General features: G+C 35.3%; 1 protein-coding gene and 1 long non-coding RNA gene across 18 annotated transcripts; one reads left to right on the top strand and one right to left on the bottom strand.

Annotated features, from left to right (window-relative positions):
* The first annotated feature begins 110 nt into the window (after positions 1-110).
* LOC104601958 (uncharacterized) lies at positions 111-9438 on the top strand. Of its 17 annotated transcripts, XR_016077076.1 has the most exons (8): positions 334-723; positions 1289-1363; positions 1488-1591; positions 1942-2041; positions 2141-2224; positions 5034-5357; positions 7199-7305; positions 9169-9438. It is a non-coding gene; the product is annotated as an uncharacterized LOC104601958 (long non-coding RNA). The 17 variants fall into 17 exon arrangements; XR_016077077.1 differs by lacking the exon at positions 334-723 and adding an exon at positions 111-250 and having other exon boundaries at positions 1942-2224; XR_016077087.1 differs by having other exon boundaries at positions 331-723; positions 1942-2224; positions 9163-9438.
* On the bottom strand, positions 2231-4522 carry LOC104601957 (protein SODIUM POTASSIUM ROOT DEFECTIVE 1-like). Its single transcript, XM_010265478.3, has 2 exons — positions 4228-4522; positions 2231-4159 (listed from the first exon to the last, which is right to left on the bottom strand). The coding sequence occupies exons 1-2, from the start codon at positions 4305-4307 to the stop codon at positions 4036-4038; spliced, it is 204 nt and encodes a 67-aa protein (XP_010263780.1). The 5' UTR covers positions 4308-4522; the 3' UTR covers positions 2231-4035.
* Positions 9439-21380: the final 11942 nt, after the last annotated feature.

Here is a 21380-nt window from a genome sequence, read left to right as displayed (position 1 = left end):
TCAAAGAAGGCAAAGGCAATTTTTAATGCCTTTATAATATATTTTTATCCTTCCTTTCGGTGGGACCAAAGAAAGTAGCCACTATTTTAAGGATTCGCGCCCAAAGCCATCACGCGCAACAATCAAATTTCCTCTCAAACAAACAATTTACTCTTTACATCTTGGTTTCTACTGGACTCAAAAGAGAAGTGAAAGGTAAATAGGGGCCACAACTCCAATGTCGTCACCATGGATCGTATGCACAGTCGCGGTAAGGGTATATCCTCATCGATTCTGTCGTACAAGAGGATTCCACCCTCTTTTGGTTCATTCTTCATCGTTTTTTTTATATTTCGACCCCTACTTCGCTAAATGTCGTCTTACAAAAAGATGATTTTATCTCTTTGTTTGCATCTGTTTCTTTAGTCGTTCTAGCTGGATTTATTTTTTCCTTTTTTACCCCATTTAGTTACCAAAAAATAAAAATAAAAACCCTCATTTTCCTCACATGCCTTCCAAGTTCCGAGATAGCGTTAGTAAGAACAGGACACCTTAGGGTCGGACTAACAAACAAGCTTAAGTGCCTACCCACCCCCACCCCCTACACCTATATATAACGCCAAATAGGTCACATTTCATTCCAAACCCAAATGCCTCCTTTTAAATCCAATCAAATAAAAGGGGTCAATTGGTAGTTCACATGGTGATAGATGATAAGATGAATACTTTGGATGAATTTTTTTGGTATTATTTTATTATTTTACACACAAACTTAGAGTACTTTTTTGTACAGATTTTTAGATTCTCATGGTTTTATTTCTTTTGTTGTGATTTGAAACGCCTACGAGTTAGGTTGTTGTGCTTGCAGTTGTGTGTTTTCTGTTTACATGCTTCTAGTTAATTCTTGTAGCCCACAAACTTGCAGTTGTGTGTTTTCTGTTTACATGCTCCTATTTTCTCAGATCGGTTTCATTCTTCATGATTCTCATGGTATTGCTCTAAGTCAAGAGTATAACTAGGAGCAAGATCCTATGTATCCTAAAAGCTCATAGGCTTGCGTCTGAACTTTTGGCATTCAATGTTTGGTGGTTGAATTTCCAAATTGACTTAGAACTTTTGGCATCATTAATTGTTGAATTTAATTTTTTAATCCGGACTTCATTTTTAAAGTTTTAGGTTGCCATTCAAATCTCAAATAGATGTTTTGTATAGGCAATTCGTTAGATTATAGAAATGTCTTACCTTTTCTATGCTTTTTTTCCCTGCAAATGCACCGATTCTTATTTATCTCTCTCCTTTACAAATCCAGGTTATCTTGTATGGAGGGCAGGTTGTTTCATGGAAGAATGATCACCGTGAAGAACTCCTTCTCACAAGTAGTAAGGTTATTTTTTTATTCTCCTTGTATCATGGTAGATCTTTCTGCTTAAATGTTTGTTTCATATTTGAATAAAGTCGTCAGGTCTCTCTTATAAGAGCTTCTAAACAGCTCTATTGTGTTTCTACAGCTAATAATTTTTTGTGGTAAATTAATGGATTTATCAAGTCCTAGAGTTTACTTACAAAATCAACACATCGATTGATAGTTGGAGATAAATAGCCTTCATAATGGGTGAGTGGATTATCCAATTTTTAGGGTTCCCAATCCCAAGAAGGTCAGACAGTATTGGTTGTTTATTAATTAATCAGTAGGCATTTGCATGGCTGGTATGTTAAGCGGTGCAGAACATACATCTGTGTCTTTTGCAGAAGCATGGAAATTGTTCTTGTTAATTGAAGGTTAAATCATAACACCTAATTACCTGACTTTACTAACATTTATGATTTATCTGTATAATATGAGTAGGAAATGCCAATGAGTGGTCATTAAGCCCAAAATAATTAAAATTTTGAGAAGGAAAAGCTATGTATGCTGCTAATATTTGTTTCCTAATTTGGTTCTTGTTCTTTAAATTAATGTAGGCAATGCAAGGAGGAATACCTATTTGTTTTCCACAAGTAATTCTAGCCAAGCTCATGGATATTAAGGCATACATTAAGGGGGTGTTGGACAATTTGAGTGGTTTTGTTTTCTAAACCAAAAATGGCTTCCATGTCAGCAAAAACAACACATTTTTACTGATTGGTGATTTGATGTACTTGTTTTGTGATTTTCAATCAGATTGAACTTCTCATGTTGCTCTTGAAGAGAGCTTGACCAATTCATCATTCTGGGATGGCCTGTGAAAAGATTCAAAGGAGATTAGTAAGCAATTAGTCTATTGGTTAAAATAGATTAGACATTTGAAACCTTGCTTATTTTTGTGAGAAACTCTAAATAGCTATCATAACAACCCCACACCTCCAATAAGACACAGTACCAATAATTAGAAGGAAAATTAAATATCCCCTAATTTACCAAGTACTCCTGCCTCCTGCATAAAAGAAAAAATAATTAGGTTCTATCTATATGCTCTAACTCTTTTTTTTTAATCTACAAAAGATGGTTTCTAACTCTGACATTTTCATTATTAATTTTATTGGTAATTAAAAAATGTTTGAAGAGAAAATTTTCTATAAAATACCACACATATATCTTCGTCATTTTTTCTAAATTTTAATTTGACCTTTTAATAAAGGGGGTACATTGGAAAATTACTTAATACTTACCATAAATTTGGGGACAAATTTTTCAATAGAGTGCATGGAAAATTACTGAATACTAACCACAAATTGGGAGAGATATTATTACTTGGTGCTGGAAAGACATGATACCAGAAAGACTTTGACCAATCAAAACCTCTTGTAAAATTTGATGAAAACCCACCTAATTGCTACTTTTATGATGTAGGAGATTCAGAAAACACCATTAAATGGTTAAGGGACATGGAAGGGGATCCTTGGAGGTTAAGTTATTATCCCTTGATAGCCTTTCCATAAGAGAACCTTTGCATGGCCCATTTAGGAAATTTGCTATGGGAAGAGATATGATTTTTGTAAATTCTGATTTGCCTGATACGTCTCACTTGACTAGAGGAGTGTCTTTTATATATGTTAGTATATCTTTAGGCTGAGAATGCTAGACATATCAGATTTCTAGTATGTAACCTTAACTGGAATGTGCTAGATTGTCTGAATCTCCATCAAGGGTTCTGTATCAAACAGAGTTGCAGGAATTCCTTGTAGATAATTGGCATTATTTGGCCATGGCCCCATTGCTTCTTTTATCATACAATCCAGTTGTCTCTATCTACAGTGAATCTAGCATAACCCAAAAATTACAGTTGAGTTGTACCTATCAACTGCAAATGGAAAGGATATGCCCAACTTCCTTAATGTTCTGATTGCATACATGCATATTCAATGAATTGACATGATGTGATCTTATTTCATTCATTTTGTTAATTATTTGCTCAGAATCTGAACAAGAAAGGTATAGGGAGAAAAGAGAAATCATAAATGGAAATATCAAGTTATTGGGGCTTGGATAATTAGGAAGTGGGTTTAGGTAGTGAGAAAAGACATGAGCACTAAAGAGTTTCACAGAGGATATGTCCCTCCATGTGCAGGAGGAAGGAAGTAAAGCATTCATTCATCATAGGTGATAAGGCAACTAAAACTAGAGAGAGAGAGATTTATCTTTCCTCATACACAAAAAAAAATCTTCACAAAAAAAAAAGTTCAACATACCTCTGTAATTTTGATTCTATCAATATACAAACATCCATTGATCTAATATAGCTCTGGTTTGGAAAATTGCTACAATTCCAACTTCACTATTGTCATTGCCAAATGGTGAAAATGAATACATCAAAATTGGGCACTAGTCATCAAATAACTAGTTTGGTTAGTAGATAGTACAACACATAGTAAGCACACAAATCAGTGCAAAGCTTACATGGAAGGAGAGACATTGTGTTTACAAACTACTGAACTTGATTAATCCTCACAGCCTTGTTTGCCTTTCTATCTATACTTTGCCCATCTAAAGCCTAGTGAATGGGAACCCACCAAATTAATTTCCAAGTGAGTCAATATTAACTGAGTATATAATTTCTTTTTGGTATGATCTTTCAATCAGGAGAACTCCCAAAGCTCTGCATTCTTGACCTTTGAGACACTCTCTAACACCTCAAAGGGAAGAGCATCCCCTGTTACAACCACTTCCTTGTTCTCCAAGTCCACCTGATAGGAGGTTACACTTATAGACCAGTTTGTTAAATCAGGGAAACAGATGAGAAATCATCCAAAGTGAGCTAGGCCAGTCACATACCTCTCATCTTGGAGATGTGTTTCTCAACTTTTCTTGCACAACCATTGCAATGCAATGGCACCCTTAATACAACCATCTGTATAATCCATCAACAGAAAGTATTTGAATTAAATGTCCAATTGCAATTGAGAAACTAAAGTTCTATACAAAGTGTAACATCTACAGTAGGATGCTTTAAAATTGATATTATTGGTCTGTTTAGGAGGGTTAAAGTTCTAGTTGAGATGCTTTTCATTGATCTCCTTTGGTAAAACCACTAAAATAAGCTTTACAAAAAAGGTTTTTTTTTTGCTAAAGAAGGACAATAAATTTGGGCATTCTAGACTTTTCACCAAACATTGCTTATACGCTACTCGTATGGGGCCCACCCTGCAGAGCCAAAAGCTACTATGGGAAAGCCTCCTCAAACAGGTATTATGAGAATTGAGAAAAAAATCTTATAATATTGTAAACATTTTTATATTATTAGACATTGCAATCTATTTGTGATGGCACAAATATTTTGGTTTTACTTGGACATAACAATAGTGATTAAATTTGTGAATTGTTTTAAAATAGTTTGATTTAATTGTATTTATAATAAACTCTTTACAATGTGAAACAATTTCATAAATCTGTATTACATCCTTCAAGATTAAACATAAGTCTGTAATGGACTTGGAGCCTTTGATTTTGGTGCATGTATTTGAAAGAATTAACAATTATTTATTTTACATGGAGGAAGAGTCATTTCCTTAATAGGCCAGTACCATACATAATTTGTATAACATCGTTCTTATCCCTCTTCCCTATCCCAACTAAGGTAGCAAAGAATTTAGAAAATCTGCAAAAGAAGTTCCTTTGGAAAGGTTGGGAGGAAGAGAAGAAAGTTCATCTTGTCAGTTGGTGCCATCTTGCTAGTTGCTGCCTAGGTGTGAGATCACTTTCTAAGTGCTATGGGGATTTGCTGGATCATGCCGAAATCTGTCAAAGACCTATTATGTTGCTGGAAAATTAGGGCTTTGGAGGAAAAAGGAATGTGGAATACCATCCCTATGCTGATTCAGATTTCAAAAATAACAGAATTATCAAATGAAATGCTGAGCATTTCTTGTCTTCCCCGATGCTGATTCAGATTTCAGAATAGGTGGGAATTTGTAGTTGTGGTTGGCTAAGATTTTCTTTTCTCCTTGTCATTGCAATAATCTATTAATTTCTTGAGTATAAGAAACAACATAGTAGTTAGCAAATTCTATTAACTTTTCCAGTTATATTCAAGTTTTCTTTGTTTGGTTTTCCTTTGCATTTCTTATGTGATCTGGTTTTAATTGAAATTATCATGATAAAGTTGAGGTTATATAATTTTCATGTTTCTAGCTTTGATCAGTTATCATTTAGCTTTCTGGAGCAATCTTGTTGGTCCCAAAACAACTCATTTAGCTTTCTAACTTTGAAGGTATTATTTACATAAATTATCTTCAGCTTTTAACCATCTGGTGTTGTAACTAAAACCATTTTACAGGTACCTAACTAGCATTAATTTTAAATGGCTTTCTGAGCTTTGTGGAATAGTCCTGTAGGTCCCAAAACAACTCATTTTTGGGGTCCTGTTGCAAACTAGGGGTTTGTCACTACTGAATATAGAATTATACTTATAGGTGCATGCATCTATGGTAGCACTTGCCTCAAATGTGGCTCCTCATATGTCGCTCTGTTAGTTTCATGCTTCATGGTACAATCCTTTTATTGGGTAGGCTTTTGGTGTGGATAACTAATTCCTGATAAATGCTAGATGTTGCACTATTTTAATCTTTTTGTTGCATGTTCTGTCTCTGTGGTATCAACTAGTTCAGGATTTAGATTGCTTTAGTCTTCTATGATACCTATCTACAAATGTTAGTATCAGAGTAAGCAGGTTGAGGAGGTTATCTATCCTTCAGGACTTTATAGAACTTGAATTATTTTTTGGTGTTGCAGCATTGTTTTATTTTTATTTTTTTTAGATGTGGCTCGACCGCTCAATAGAAGTACCATTACAAAATTTGGCTTCTTATTTGCAACAGTGTTTGACTCCTATTCACTTTTTGCAGTAATGTAAAAATTTGTTTAAATTGCTAGGTCTTCACTTCTATGATCATTATTTTTTGTTTTTAAGTTTTACCATGGTTGATGTGATTTTCTTGTAATTGTAATTCTCTATATGTTGATTCTTTTATAACTTAAAGAAAGAAATATCCTTTTGAAGTTAAAATAAGAACTTAAAAATAAGGTGTCTGAGTATTTTTTGGTAATAAATAAAAAAGAAATTTATTGATAAAAGAAAATGAAGCCTATAGAATGTTTTATGGGTTGATTCTATTTTTCTAGATTGAATGAGACCTAATATAAAAAATTTTGTGCCACACAACCTATGCTAACCTGAGCTAGGGACCAACTGTTAGTTCCATAGACCAAGTAAAGATTAGTAAAGCATAGCTTAGTTCTATTTGCATAGTCTGAGCAATAGTGATATCAAGTCAAATAATAAATAGATATTTCAATAGAAGAAGATTTTCCATAGCCCAAAAATTACAGTTGAGTTTTCTAACAATTCACCATGAAAGAGATTTTGTAGAACAAAATGGCAAACTTGTTTAAAAAGAACTGTAATATAATTATTTTGCACTTAATAATAGAAACTAAATTTACATTACTAAAACATGCTAGGACCCTAGTATCACCTTCACTTATTCACTAAAATCACTTTCAGAAATTAATAATATAGGCTCGTTATTCAAGATAAGGGAGGGGAGAAATGTTTAAAGAAAAGAAAATTCCATGCATTGTTTGGATGACCTCCAAACTTGATTTTTCTTTATGGTTTTACCATTTTTCTTCCTAATATGTCTTCTCCACTAGCCACATTTCTATTTGTGATATTTTGTGTAATTAAAGGCCATATTCTTCTTTAAATATAAATATTTACTATCACTTTTTTCTATCGTGCAGTCAGAGGAAGCTAGGTTATGTGATAGAGGAGCGGGAATAGCTTGAAAGGAACATAAGAGAAAAAAAAAGGAGTGCTGTTCGAATCTGTTCTCTCATTTTTGGATAAGGTAAGAACTTGGATTTTTTATTTTCAAACTTTAGAGTTTAAATTGTGCATTGGATTTTGTCACGAATTTGTTGAATGGTGGTCTTGGAATGGATGGATGATGAGAGGGAGGTACTCTCGGACATTAGGGGTGGAATGGTTGAATGAATGCATACATTGGAGTGCTTTTTTCTTTGCAGGTCTTACCCCTGAACTCACTCCCTGTAACCACTGCAACCCACCACCGAAAACTGGCACGAAATCAACCCCGAAACTATCAACCTTGACCCATACCATTGCTGCAATTTGCAGCATAAAACCTACTCAAACTCAGTCCAAAACCTCACCCTTTGAACCCTTCCATCTACTGTATTTTTGCAGTAGAAAACCACCCCTGAAACCATCATCCTCGACCCATCTAAGAGCTGAAAACCAGCCCCGAAAGCCGTGGCCCATACCATTGCTTCAATTTGCAATAGAATAGCTGGCATGAAACCAACCCCGAGCCCACCTTCTTCAACCCGTCCACCTGTTGTATTTTTGCAGCAAGTTTTCAGATTTGAATCTGCTCACGGAAACCCGCACCATCACTACAATTTGCAACAGAAAATTGGTGTGAAACAGCCCCAGACCCACCTTCCTTAACCCGTCTACTTGCTAAATTTCTCTCAGTAGAAACCAACCTCAAACTGGCTCCAGGTAACCCGTGCCACTGCTGCAATTTGTAGCAGAAAACTGGTGCAAAACCAGCCTCGAACCCACCTCCATACCATTGCTGCAATTTGCAGCAGAAAACCTACTCAAACTCAGTCCAAAACCTCACCCTTTGAACCCTTCCATCTACTGTATTTTTGCAACAGAAAACCACCCCTGAAACCATCATCCTCGACCCATCTAAGAGCTGAAAACCAGCCCCGAAAGCCGTGGCCCATACCATTGCTGCAATTTGCAATAGAAAAACTGGTATGAAACTAGCCCCGAGCCCACCTTCTTCAACCCGTCCACCTGTTGTATTTTTGCAGCAAGTTTTCGGATTTGAATCTGCTCTTGGAAACCCGAGCCATGGCTGCAATTTGCAACAGAAAATCAGTGTGAAACAGCCCCAGACCCACCTTCCTTAACCCGTCTATCTGCTGAATTTCTCTTAGCAGAAACCAACCTCAAACTGGCTCCCGGTAACCCGTGCCACTGCTGCAATTTGTAGCACAAAACTGGTGCAAAACCAGCCCTGAACCCACCTCCATTGACCCTCCTATCTGCTGAATTTTTCTTAGCAGAAGCCATCCTAAAACCCGCTCCCAGTAACCTGTGTTGCTGCTGCAATTTTCAATAGAAAATTAGCATAAAACCAGCCCAAACCCACCTCCTTAAACCCTCCTATCTACTGATTTTTTTTCAGTCGAAACCAGCCTCGAACACCACTCCCGGTAACCTAATCCAATTATGGATGGACCAGGTCCAATCCAATCTAATAAATATTTTGGATCGAATTGATCCAATCCAAAGGTCACTTTAGATCTGGCTACAGCCCAAAGGTCATAGGTTTACAGCTTTGTTAAGGTCATGTGCTAATTAGACAGCTACAGCCCAACAATTTTTCTTTTAGGGATTTGTGTTAGAACAAGGGCCAAGTATCATAATATTTGGTAGTCCAATTTTTCTTTTAGGGATTTGACACCAGGAGGTTTTCCCTTAGGTTAGGTTGTAGGAACATAATCCAAGTATCATAATATTTGGTAAATATTACAAGTTTACATTTAATTATTTTTATTTCATTTTTTGTTGCTATATGTGATTACATAGTCAATAGCTATTAATTTAAAAAAATTATACCTATTTACATTGTTTTTTTTTTCTTTTTGTTGCTTTTCTTTGCAAGTTGTAGAGGAAGAAAGGATTGGATGAAGACTACAAAGAGCATTTTTTGTTGAGATGTTAAGAGGAATTTCTTATGGACTACTCTATATTTGATTTGTAGGTTGTTAAAAAAAGAAGACATCTACTCAAAAGGAAGAATGAATATAATGAGGGTTCACTGTTGTGTTTTTTTTTTTTTTTTTTTTTTAAATGATGATGAAAGTCAATTGGAATTTTATGGATAAGGTGTATGTTTTTGGATTTTATATATATTTTCATACAGGTGTATCAATTGGAATTTTTATGTAGCAATATTCACAATATATTGCACTTTAAAAAAAATGAACCTTTTTAGAGGCGGCCAAAAGTGCCTCTAAATATTAAAGCATATATCTTTAGAGGCAGCCAAAAAGTGCCTCTAAATATTAAAGCATACATATTTTTCCTTTTCTTAGATTATTTTTAGAGGCACATAAAATTGCCGCAAAATTATTTAGAGGCGTTCATATGTGCCTCTAAGGGGGCGTTCTTTTGTCGGATTTTGAGAGGGGGGAAAGTTGGTCAATGGGATTTTGGTTCACATTGACCAAGAATCCCATGTTTTTTTTTTTTTTCAGATTTATGTGGGGACCAGGGAAAGTTTATTTTCCTGGGTATCACTTACTCGGGTGGGTAAATAACTTTTATTTTCCGGGTAAAGAATCCCATCTTTTATTTTCCGGGTAAGTGATACCCATCTCCTAGGTGGGTAAATAACTTTCCCACCTAGGGGGAAAATTGCCAACACTTGAATGGGACAACAATGCTCCTTTAATAAGGGATTTTTATGGCTAAAATGGTCATTGCCTTATTTACATGAGAAATAAAAGAACATGGGTAAATACACTTACTTGGCTTACCCAAGTAACTGCATTTACCTGAATAAGTAACTTACAGAAAAGCAAACAAGGCCTAAATTGAGCTTTTAGAGGCACTTTTAATTGCCTCTATATAGGACTTTTAGCGTTAGTATAATAGAGGCAGTCGAATGTGCCTCTAAAATTCCAATTTAGAGGCGGATTACGGATTTATAATCCGCCTCTAGTGCTCAACCAAGCGCCTCTAAAACATTTAGCGATAGGGCCTTTAAAGGCATCTACTTAGCCGCCTTATATAACCTTTAGAGGCATTTTTTAAGCTTTTAGAGGCAGTTATGGCTGCTTCTATAGATGAATTTTTCAATAGTGGTAGTTTTGTAATGGTGTCGGGTTCATCGCAACTTCGTGCGTGTTCGGGGTTCATCGCAAATCCGTGCATGTTCGGGGTTCATCGCAAATGTGCGTGCATCTTATAAATCACCGTAGATTCGCGCATGTCTAAGTTTTATTGCAGATTCGCGCCAGTCGAAGTTCATCGTGACCTGTCCCGGGTATGAGTTTACCGCAGATTTGCGATGAGCTATGAACTCATCGCAAACGTGCAATGAGTTATGGATTCATCGTAGGCGTCCGTGTAGTGTTGGTTTGACACTTTCTATACTTTGATGGTCTTAGTGACCACTATGTATCTAAACAATGTCTTCTCTCCCTTTCCATATGAGCAATTTGGTATAAATATCCCCTTAGCCATGTGTTCTCTGCAAAGTAATTTTGGATGATAAACAATTGAACATAAAATCCAATAAGTTGTAATCTATGAAAATGAAACGAAGAAACACAACATGAGTTCAATTCACTAGTTACTTTGTGAAACCAACTATCAATGACTCCTTTGGTATCTTTTCCATTGTACATTGGCAATTTAGTCTCTGATTACATTCATCTCCATGTTTACTAGTTGATCAACTATACCACCATCACCGCCACCAATATCATTGGTTTCATCACAATTATCATGTTCATCTGATGGCATGTCCTCTCTCCCCCATTTGTTAATGTACACATCTATGTGTGCCTCCTTTTTAATGAAATTATAAATATCATTGGTTTCATCATAATTATCATCTTCATCTGATGGCATGTCCTCTCTCCCCTATTTGTTAATGTACACATCTATGTGTGCTTCCTTTTTAATGAAATTGTATGTTATGAAACATGCCATGACTATGAACCTTGAAAGTTCAAGTCATAACATGACATGTTTTTCAAAATTGGGAATTTGCCTTTGAGGATACCAAAACAATGCTCCATTACATTATGCATTGGGAGAGAGAGAGAGAGAGAGTAATTGAAATATTCTTTACGTGATCTTAATCTACCACTATGTCCCCGAAAATCACTCGTGTGATACCGCTCTCCAAGGTAAGGAGCAAGAAATCTAGGTGCATTGGCAAATCCCAAATCAACAAGGCAATACTTTCCTTCATTGAATTTTAGTGGTAAAGATATTATGGAATGAAGTATAATTTTTTTCAAAGTTGTTATTTGCATCTGCATTGTACCTAGTGGAGGTACATACAGAAAATTATACTTCTAGTCTAGCAATTACTTCCTCAAGGATTCTAGAGTCGTGTGTCGAACCTTCCCATCCAGTAAACTAGCCGTTGGGACCCCCTCCAACATCTAGCTTTTGCTTTTTGAGGGTTTTTTTTACAAGAATACCCAACAACTATAAACAACTATAGGGAGTATTTATGTATTTAGGCTTTGGAGGAAGAAAAACTGAAAATAATGCCCCTAATAGCTATATAACAGCTAGTTTGGGGGGGCATTTGGGTAAAGTAATAAATGGTTTTATAATAACCAAAATACCCCTCCCAACAACTAAAAAATAGCTAGTTTTTAGGGTATTTTGGATAATTGAATTATTTTAATTCTTATAAATACCCATATCCTCCACCATTCTCATCACACCAATTCTCATACTCTCTTATACACAATCATACTCTCTCTACTCTCCAATTCTCAACCTTATTTAAGTTTCAAAAAGAATGAGGATTGCTTAAGTATTTCAAGTTATCAATTTGGGAGGCATGGAGGCTTCTACCGTTAAAAAAATGGTTAGCTCCTCCTCCCAGAATTAGTTCCTTAACATGTTCAATGTTGATGATGTTCGGTTGCAGTATGATAGTGTCAACATTGATATGGATGCTACCAATGTTGTTAGAGTTCCCACCCCTACTACTACTACTATGGGAAAGAAAAAGAAGGTTACTAAATTGATTAGCCCGGTCTGAAAATTATTTAGCATAGAAGAGGTTGAGGGGAAGGGAAAAAGAGTCATTTGTTGTAAATGTAGGAGTGACTTTAATTATAGTCACAAGGGTGGTATTTTCCACTTGGGCAGACATGTGCTAGCTCTCCAATGAAAAGAAGAAGAAGAAGAATCACAAGCACAAATTGGGTGTGGGTTTTTTTTGGTACTTTTATATATTCTCAAGAAAAAAAATGAGACGAGTTATCAAAATATATTGTATATGCTGAACAACTATTTTTATTACCTATACATTCTAAACAAAGCTGTAAATTGAGTCGTGCCGCCCACGGCCTAGCACGATTTTCCACCGGCCTGGCACAATGACATGCAGATCGTGCCAGACTGTCAAGCACAACACAATCATGTGGGATGTGGTGGGCCAAGGGTTTCATGTCCACAGGCTGACACCGTGTCGCCCGTGGGCTCGCAACAGGCTGAACATGGCTCGCCCGAGGAACTAGTTGTTGGAGACCCTTGGTATTTTTGTATTTTGGCTTTGGAGGGGAAAATTGATGAAAATGCCCCCACCAACTAAAAAACAACTAGCTTTTAGGGCATTTTGGGCAATTGAATTATTTTTAATTTCTATAAATAGCCCAATTCTCCACCATTCTCACCACACCAATTCAACAATTATTTTCTCATACTCATACTCTCAGGCACTCATACACTCTCTCATACTCTTAATACTCTCTCTACTCTTCAATTCTCAAGTCTCGACTTTTTCCAAGTTTCAATAAGAATGCTTGCTTAAGTATCTCAAGATAGTAATTTGGGAGACGTGGAGGCTTCGACCTTTGAAATCAAGTTGAGATTCTGAATTAATAATCCGGGTGAATGTAATTAAATTAATTTTTATTTTTTAGAATTAAAAAAAATGGTTAGCTCTTCCCAAAACCAATTCTCTAGCATGTTCAATGCCGATGATATTCAGTTGCAACATGATAGCATTAACATTGATATGGATGCTACTAAAATTGTCGGAGTTCCCACCCTAGTACCGATACTACTACTGGGGGTAGGAAAAAGAAAAGAACTAAATTGACTAGCCCAATTTAAAAACTATTCAAAATAGAGGAGGTTGAAGGGAAGGGAAAAATAGTCATTTTCCAAAAATATAGGAATGACTTTAGCTATTGTAGTAAGCAAGCATGGTATTGGCCACTTGGGCAAGCATTTGCTCACCCATGAGAAACAAGAAAGAAGGAAAAGAAAAATACCAAACACAAATTGGGAGGGGGATTTTGGTACTTTTAAAATATTCACAAGAAAAAATGATACAGTAATTAACAAAATATATTGTACATGCTGAACAACCATTTTTATTAGCTTAGGATAGGTGAAGTACACACAAGAACAAAATGTTGATACAAGGCCATGTGACCCATTCCCTTTTGAATCTCCAAAAGTTATAATGTTTTCCTTTATTCTACACCTAGGCAAACTTTGTAGGGAAATTGGATTGAATTGGCTTTGAAAATTTGTTAAATTTTGAAATGCACCCATTGATAAGAAACATCATGGCTAGACTAAATAAATATTAATTGAAAGATTTCAGCTCACATTTTGAAAATACAGTTTGGTATCACTAATAAGAAAAAACGGGAAGGATAAAATCATCATCAAACCATGACGTATTTGTTAGAAATGTTTGTACTAAAATTTAACTTGGTCAATAACAAAAAAATAATTTAGGTGGTGCTTGGCAAGTCTTTTGTGTAGTCTTTTGGCTTTCGCAAGCTTAGAAGACTGAAAATAGGGTTTTTCTGTTTTAGTAACCAAATGCTGGTAAGGCTAGAAGACATATGTGCAGAAAGTGTAAGAGGGTGGCACACAATTTGACCGACCCAACCCAGATCACTATGAACCATTTTAGTAAGTGTTGAACATTTCAACGCTAAGGGATGAATATTCTAGAAACCAAGAAAGCATTCTTCGATAAGAATAAACATGTGCAAATGAACATTGTAGAACTAAATCTGCTAAGCATATTCAAGAATGGAAATTAACATGTGATTTAAATTACAAAAGGGTAAATATGAAAATTAACAAGATAATTCTAGAAAAATATTTAACCACATGTTTTAAATGTGTGAAAGGAGCATTCTAGAATAAGAGGGTAAAATGGGAAGAGCATAACTTAAAAAAATTATGGAATGTGCATCCAAAAATTATAAATAAGTGCTTCCATTCATTTCAAGGGGCCTTGGAACCATTCTTGCCCCATCACCTTGTTGTCAGCCTATTCTTTCTCTCTCTCTCTTTCACACACACACCCACACACATTCATATCAATCATTTCCCATCTTCCCATGCACCCATCCACCATTCTCCCTCTTCTCATCAGAATTCCAGCTGGTGAACTACATTTGCATATTCCCTCACGAGAGGGTATGTAGGCTATACCCCTTTGGGGGTCCAACCACTTCCTTCTCTCTCTTCTCTTTTCATCTCCGTTTTAGTCACCTAATCAATTCCTTAGAGCTCGGAGTATAGACCACCTCACCTCTATGCCCTTATAGAAAGACCCAAATTTAGTGCCTGTTTGATAAGTCTTTTCCAGAATATCTATTACAAGATTTGATGGTTAAAAGACAATGTGAGCTTTTGTAAATAGATTTTGGAAGACTAAAGACTCTTTGGTTGAAATATTTTACATAGATCTCACAAAAGACCATAAAAGCTAGAAGACTGTTTGGTAATGTGATAAAAAATGTGTTATGTATATATGAATGTCTTGTGTGTGGGCCAACAAATCTTTCATTTAACACGTGGGACCCACATACATTTTCTAAGGTGGGATCCAAATACTATTGGTGGATATGTATGTGGGGCCCATGTACATTTTACAAGGTGGGCCCAACATACCATTGGTGGACATGCATGTGGGGTCCATGTGTTGACATGTATGTGGGGCCCATGTACATTTTACAAGGTGGGCCCGACATGCCATTGGTGGACATGCATGTGGGTCCATGTGTGGACATGTATGTGGGGCCCACATATATTTTTAAAGTGGGCCCCACATAACAATTGGTGGATATGTATGTAGGGTCCATATGTGGACATGCATGCGGGGCCCACATACATTTTACAAGGTGGGCCCCACATACCATTGGTGGACATGCATGTAGGGTCTATGTGTGGACATGTATGTGGGGCGCACATACATTTTACAAGGTGGGCCTCACATGCCATTGGTGGACATGCATGTGGGGCCCACATACATTTTTTAAGGGGGACCCCACATACAATTGGTGGACATGTATGTGGGGTCCACATATATTTTGCAAGGTGGGCCCCACATACCATTGGTGGACATATATGTAGGGTCCATGTGTGGACATGTATGTAGGGCCCACATACATTTTACAAGGTGGGCCCCACATGCCATTGGTGGATATGCATGTGGCTCCATGTGTGGACATGTATGTGGGGCCTACATACATTTTGTAAGGTGAATCCCACATAATACCTAATGTCGGCCCCACATACCATTGATAGGTCCCACTTACACATTCAAATAGTTTTTGTGGAAAGATAACCCATTTTCTCCCAAGCGTGTGCATCATGCCACACATTCGAAGAAGACGGGGCGGGTGCTAAAAGACTAAAAACTTCATTTGAAGCTTCCTGAAAAAGCCCAAATTCGGGCTCTTGGCATCTTTTATGGGAAAAGCCCAGAATTCAGACTTCTGAACTTCTAAATAACCCAAAACCCGCACGGAAAGACTTGTCAAACACAGCCTAGTCTTTTTTTTATCGTATATGAATCTAAGAAGCACACTGCTGCCACACTCCTTTAAAAACTCTAGTGAAATAAGTCTAAATGGGTTATAAACAAGGTAGACTGGGCAAGTTATAAAGAATGCACATACCAATGTTTTGTTCCCATATGTAGAATAATTAGAGCCCCAATCTCCTACAAGCAGAAAATCTGTACGCAAGGCATCCAACTGCTCATGGGAAATATCTCCCATGTACATATATCGGGAGATGTTCCCAGGGGTGCAAGTTGGGCGGGCTGGGCTAGTTTTTATCTCTACCCAGGCCTAATGTTAAAATTTGGGCCTAAAGTCAGGATAGGCCTAAGCTGGATTCAGATTTGTCAATTATTAAAAGTTGATACACATGTATATATATATATGGTTTATTTTAAAAAAATGCATATATGCATGTATACATACATGCAAATGTGTCAATATATGCATCTATACATGTATATAATTGAACCAGACTCATGTTAAGATAAGGTTAGACCTAGCTCGAGCGGGGTTAACTATCTAAGGATTAGGCCCGAGCGCAATCAAAAAAATCAAAAAGCCTAAGGGCCTATTTGGCACATCTTTTTGAGAAGATTTTCTGATAGTTCTAACATACAAAAGATGTATTGAGCTTTTGCATGAAGATCTGAGCAGCCTGAAGCACGTCTTCCCGTCATCTTTTCGTGTCTTTTCGTACGAGAATAAAACGTGAAAGATGTAAAAAGCTTCATTTAAAGCTTTCCGAAGTCAGCCCAAAATGAACTTCTCACATCTTTTAGTGGCTAGATCTTCCATGAGCTAAACGGGAATAGACCAAAAATCGGTCTTCTCGACTTATAAACAACAGAAAAATTACGAAAAAAGACACATCAAACGGACTTTAAGCTTTTGGGTCTAGACCCAACCCGAAGATAAAAAATGCAAGCCCAACCCGTATAAAATTGATTGCGAACTGAATCAGTCTGGAGCCCATATAAATTTCAACCATCGTATGATTATTACTTGTTAGGTGTGTGCAGAAGTTTTGTTTACTTACGAGTTGCGCGAATAATGAAACATGGATACGCCAGCGATGGATGCAAGGTAAGGTCGGGGCCGGCAAATATGAACTCTTCAATCTACAAATGTGAAGTTAGAACAATAATCTTTCGACGTGAGGACAAAAAAACGTTTCCCACCATTGATAATGGATCTGCACGTCAGCGCGTATAACGGAGATGCATGAGTTTGGAGCCACATTGTGTAGAACTGGTCAACAATATCGGACAAATGGAGAGAGTTTGGGCTGCTCCCGACTCCCGAGTCCTGTCCACCTTACACAAGCTTAGACAATTTGAAAGGCGACAACGCACACTTCACTGCATAAGCCCAATGCAAGACTGAAAAGCCCAAAACAAGCTGATCAAAGCCCACTGCTTGTTCTCGATGACAAAAACCGACCCATTATAAAAATAAATCAACCCATGCCTACTTTATGAATCAGTATGAGATTGATGTCAGTCAAAGGCCAAGACCCAAGACCAGAAAGTAGGGATTGAACTGTTGTGTTTGGATGTGTCCTCACTTCACCCTACAATCAACCATATATTTTTCACGTTTTAGCGGGGCTATTGTTCTTCCGTTCTGTTGTATTTCCTCGACAATAATAATATTATAAAATATCATTCAGTCATTCAGATGAAAATTTCTGCAGTTCCTATTTATGATTATATGCATACTTTAGAATTTAGATCACCTGCTTCCTTGCATAATTCTTTCGGAATTTTCATACGGCAATACTTCTGTCTCTACCTTAAGTTTTTTTTTTGGTCTAAAGGGTATTAAAAAAATTATAACATGATTAAATGATTAATAATACTTTTTTTTTTTGTATTTAGTGATACATCTAAATCCACCATAAGGACCGTTTGTGTAGCACAGTAGTAGCATACTTAGAGGCATTCTTTTTTTTTTTTAGATTTTGAGAGGAAGAAAGTTGGTTGTTCATTTTTCAGATTTATGTGGGCACTAGTGAAAGTTTATTTTTCTGGGTATCACTTAACCGGATAAGTAATACCCATCTTCTAGGTGGATAAATTAACTTTCCCATCCTGGGGAAAGCTGCCAACACTTGGATGGGACAAAAATGTCCATTTTAATAATGGAAGTTTTATGGCTAAGATGGTCATTGCCTTATTTATATAGGAAATAAAACAACATGGGTAGATGCACTTATCCGAATAAGTCTTTACTGAAAAACACTTACCCAGATAAATGCATTTACCCGGGTAAATGACTTACCAGAAAGAAAACATGACATTAGTTCCTCTCCCTAAATTTGATAATAGTAGGATTTGAATTCCTATCTTTATTGAAAGCAAACCAGACTAACATACCAAATGAACCATCCCTTAGTTGGTGTGTGGCTAAGAATACTGAATCCAATATAAGAGAGTACATTTATTGGATATGAATCTCATAAAAGCAAAAATTCTACAGAAAACATGGGACATTCACCTCGAGAAATATTTCCAATGTATGACTAAATGCCTTCTGCAACTGTGGTGGCAAAACTCCCATTCCATGAAGGATGGAAATCAAAATCCCATTTTGACCAAACAAACAGATGGAAGTGGAATGGGCAATTCCCACTCCAATTCCAAATACCTATTAATTAAGGGAATTTGATTGCATAATATTATTTGTTACTCTGTGGACTATACTTTAAACACGTGACACTGGTGGATATATTAGATAATACGTACTATAACACAACTACACAAGTCAAGTAGCGTAGGGACAAGTTCGAGTCTTTGACTAATAAGTAAACATTTATTAAGAAGTGGGCATCCCAAGAACTGATTTTGATCTGCCGGTTTCACTTCACGATCAAAACAGTGGAGTCCCTCCAAACATTAGTACAAACTACAGACACAAGTATTTTCATTTCATGACAATGACGTAGGCGTAGCACCAGTCAACCAGACGAGATCTGCCGATCTGATCTGCTGCCAAGCCAACTACCAAAAGACTGGCGTTTGATTTGAACCAAGCTATGAGTGTGGCGTGTTCAGTTCATTCGTGATTGGTCACGTAGCTTGGTTCACACACTTTGCGTTTGCAGCAGTTCCCAACGTCCATTTAACTCCCCCTGCATGCCGAGGCATTTTTGACATGCTTGAATCCTTCAACTTCAAGAAAGCCGGTCTGTCCGTCTGGTTTGATAGAACCGACCGGGGAATGCTATAATAAAATGTGGGTTCGAGGATGACGACTTGACGCGAAGGAGGAAGATGTTTTCTTTGATGATAAAACTAGTGAATGACCATTAAGTACGGAGAAGTTAATTATATATATATATATATGAATAAATATTAATAATTTTTATTATTATTTATAAACTGTCATTTTAAGACAGTCATACAGTCGACGGGTTCACATAAATTGACACTTATGTGTCAAATCCGTATAAGTATACGGGTCACTAAATTCAACTTGAACCATTTATTTCTTTAATTTAACCATTCTTCTTCTTATTATTATTAATTTATTTTAATATTTAATTTAAAATTTTTTGTTATATAGTAATAATATTAACTAAATTCGTAATTATTTAAATATTTACTTAAAATATTTTTCCAACCGACTATAATTATTATATAATAGCTTTGTTAATCCATATTTTTCATTTAAGAATAAACATTAATGATTTGGCTTAACAATTTTAATGACTGTTAATAAACATCGATTCTTATTTAAGGTTTAATTACTGTATTCGGTAATTATTATGGGGCATGCTTTGAATAAACATTAACGATAATTGATTATTGTTATTTTGTTTTTTATTATTTACTTAATTAAGTACTTGATGATGATGATTATTATTATTATTAATTATTTCTATAAATAATTGATTGTTATTATTATTTACTTAATTCAGTAATTTTCAACAAGTAATTATTTGATTTAATTTGAATTATTTCATTTTTTAATTATTTATAATAGACATTTAGGGTAGTCTATTTATTTGTTTTAAGAGACTTACCATATTTTATCTAGACAATTACCCCATACCAAGTAAGGGGAAACTACATTAGCATTTAATTTGAAATTTACTATTTAATAATAAAAAATCAATGTCCTATTGAGCAATCCACCTCCAAAAAAGTATCAATAACTTTGAAATCATTAATCTATTTATAAAATAGTAAAATTAGATGGATGTTTACAACAATATCACCAATACTGGTTAATATTTAGGGACATATGAATGGATAAAATACATTTAAATGATATCCATTCAAAGAGACAAAGAAGGAAGAAAATCATTCAAAGAGTTGCTAAGAAAAACAATCCATGCCAAACAACATTTGGAGATGCATCCGTCCTCTAAAGTAAGAGATGAAAAATATGACTACAATCGAATCATCATGTATGGCTACAATCAACTGATAATTTAATCAGGACTCCAAAGCCCATCCAATAGAGAAAACATGAAAGAAATGAGAACAATGGGACTATCCTAAGTATGGAAGTCACCTCCAAGTTAGGTGGCAATGCTTCTTTTGGTTGATCGTGGTTACGAATTTTAAGTCTAAGCTCCCCACAGTGCACGTAGACTGGCTAGAATTTATTTTTAGGAAAAAGGTAGGAAAGCATGTTAATAACATAATCGTATCTTTGAATTATGGGAATTGGAAGATAGAAATAGGAAATGTAGGTTGAAATTATAATTTTGGGCATGTTGATGTGTCAAATTCAAGTCAATTAGAATACTCATAGATTTTTAGTTCATTCATTTAGTAGCAATTTGAATATTTTTTTATTCCATGTCTATTGAGTAATATAGATTAGTAATATATTAATAATTATGAAATCAGTAATAATATTAAGTAGATTATTATTACTATTATTTACTAATAATATATTCTTATTATGTGTGTATTGATTTTGAAATCAGTAATATTAAATTATTATTATTATAATTATAAAATACATTATTTTGTTATAATTATGATTTTTAGTTAATTCCTGAAATAATAATTGCTTTTATATTTCTTTTAGTTTAACAATAATGGATAATTGAAAGTTTATAATTTAACTTTAACCAAATGAAATATTTTTTGGAGAATAATAATAATATTAATTATAATTACTTATAATAATAATGTAAATAAGTAACATTAATTTTATATTTATAAAATAATTAATATGAATTAATATAAATATAAAATGATTTTATCCCGATTAATAATTGACATTATTAAAATACTTATTAATTATCATTAATTAATTAACATTCCGAAATAATAATTATCATTGT

Source organism: Nelumbo nucifera, chromosome 6 (assembly GCF_055504915.1).
Source record: "Nelumbo nucifera cultivar China Antique chromosome 6, China Antique-T2T, whole genome shotgun sequence".
NCBI lineage: Eukaryota > Viridiplantae > Streptophyta > Magnoliopsida > Proteales > Nelumbonaceae > Nelumbo > Nelumbo nucifera.
The sequence above is the reverse complement of the archived record's forward strand: the minus strand, read 5'-3'. Positions and strand labels throughout refer to the sequence as shown.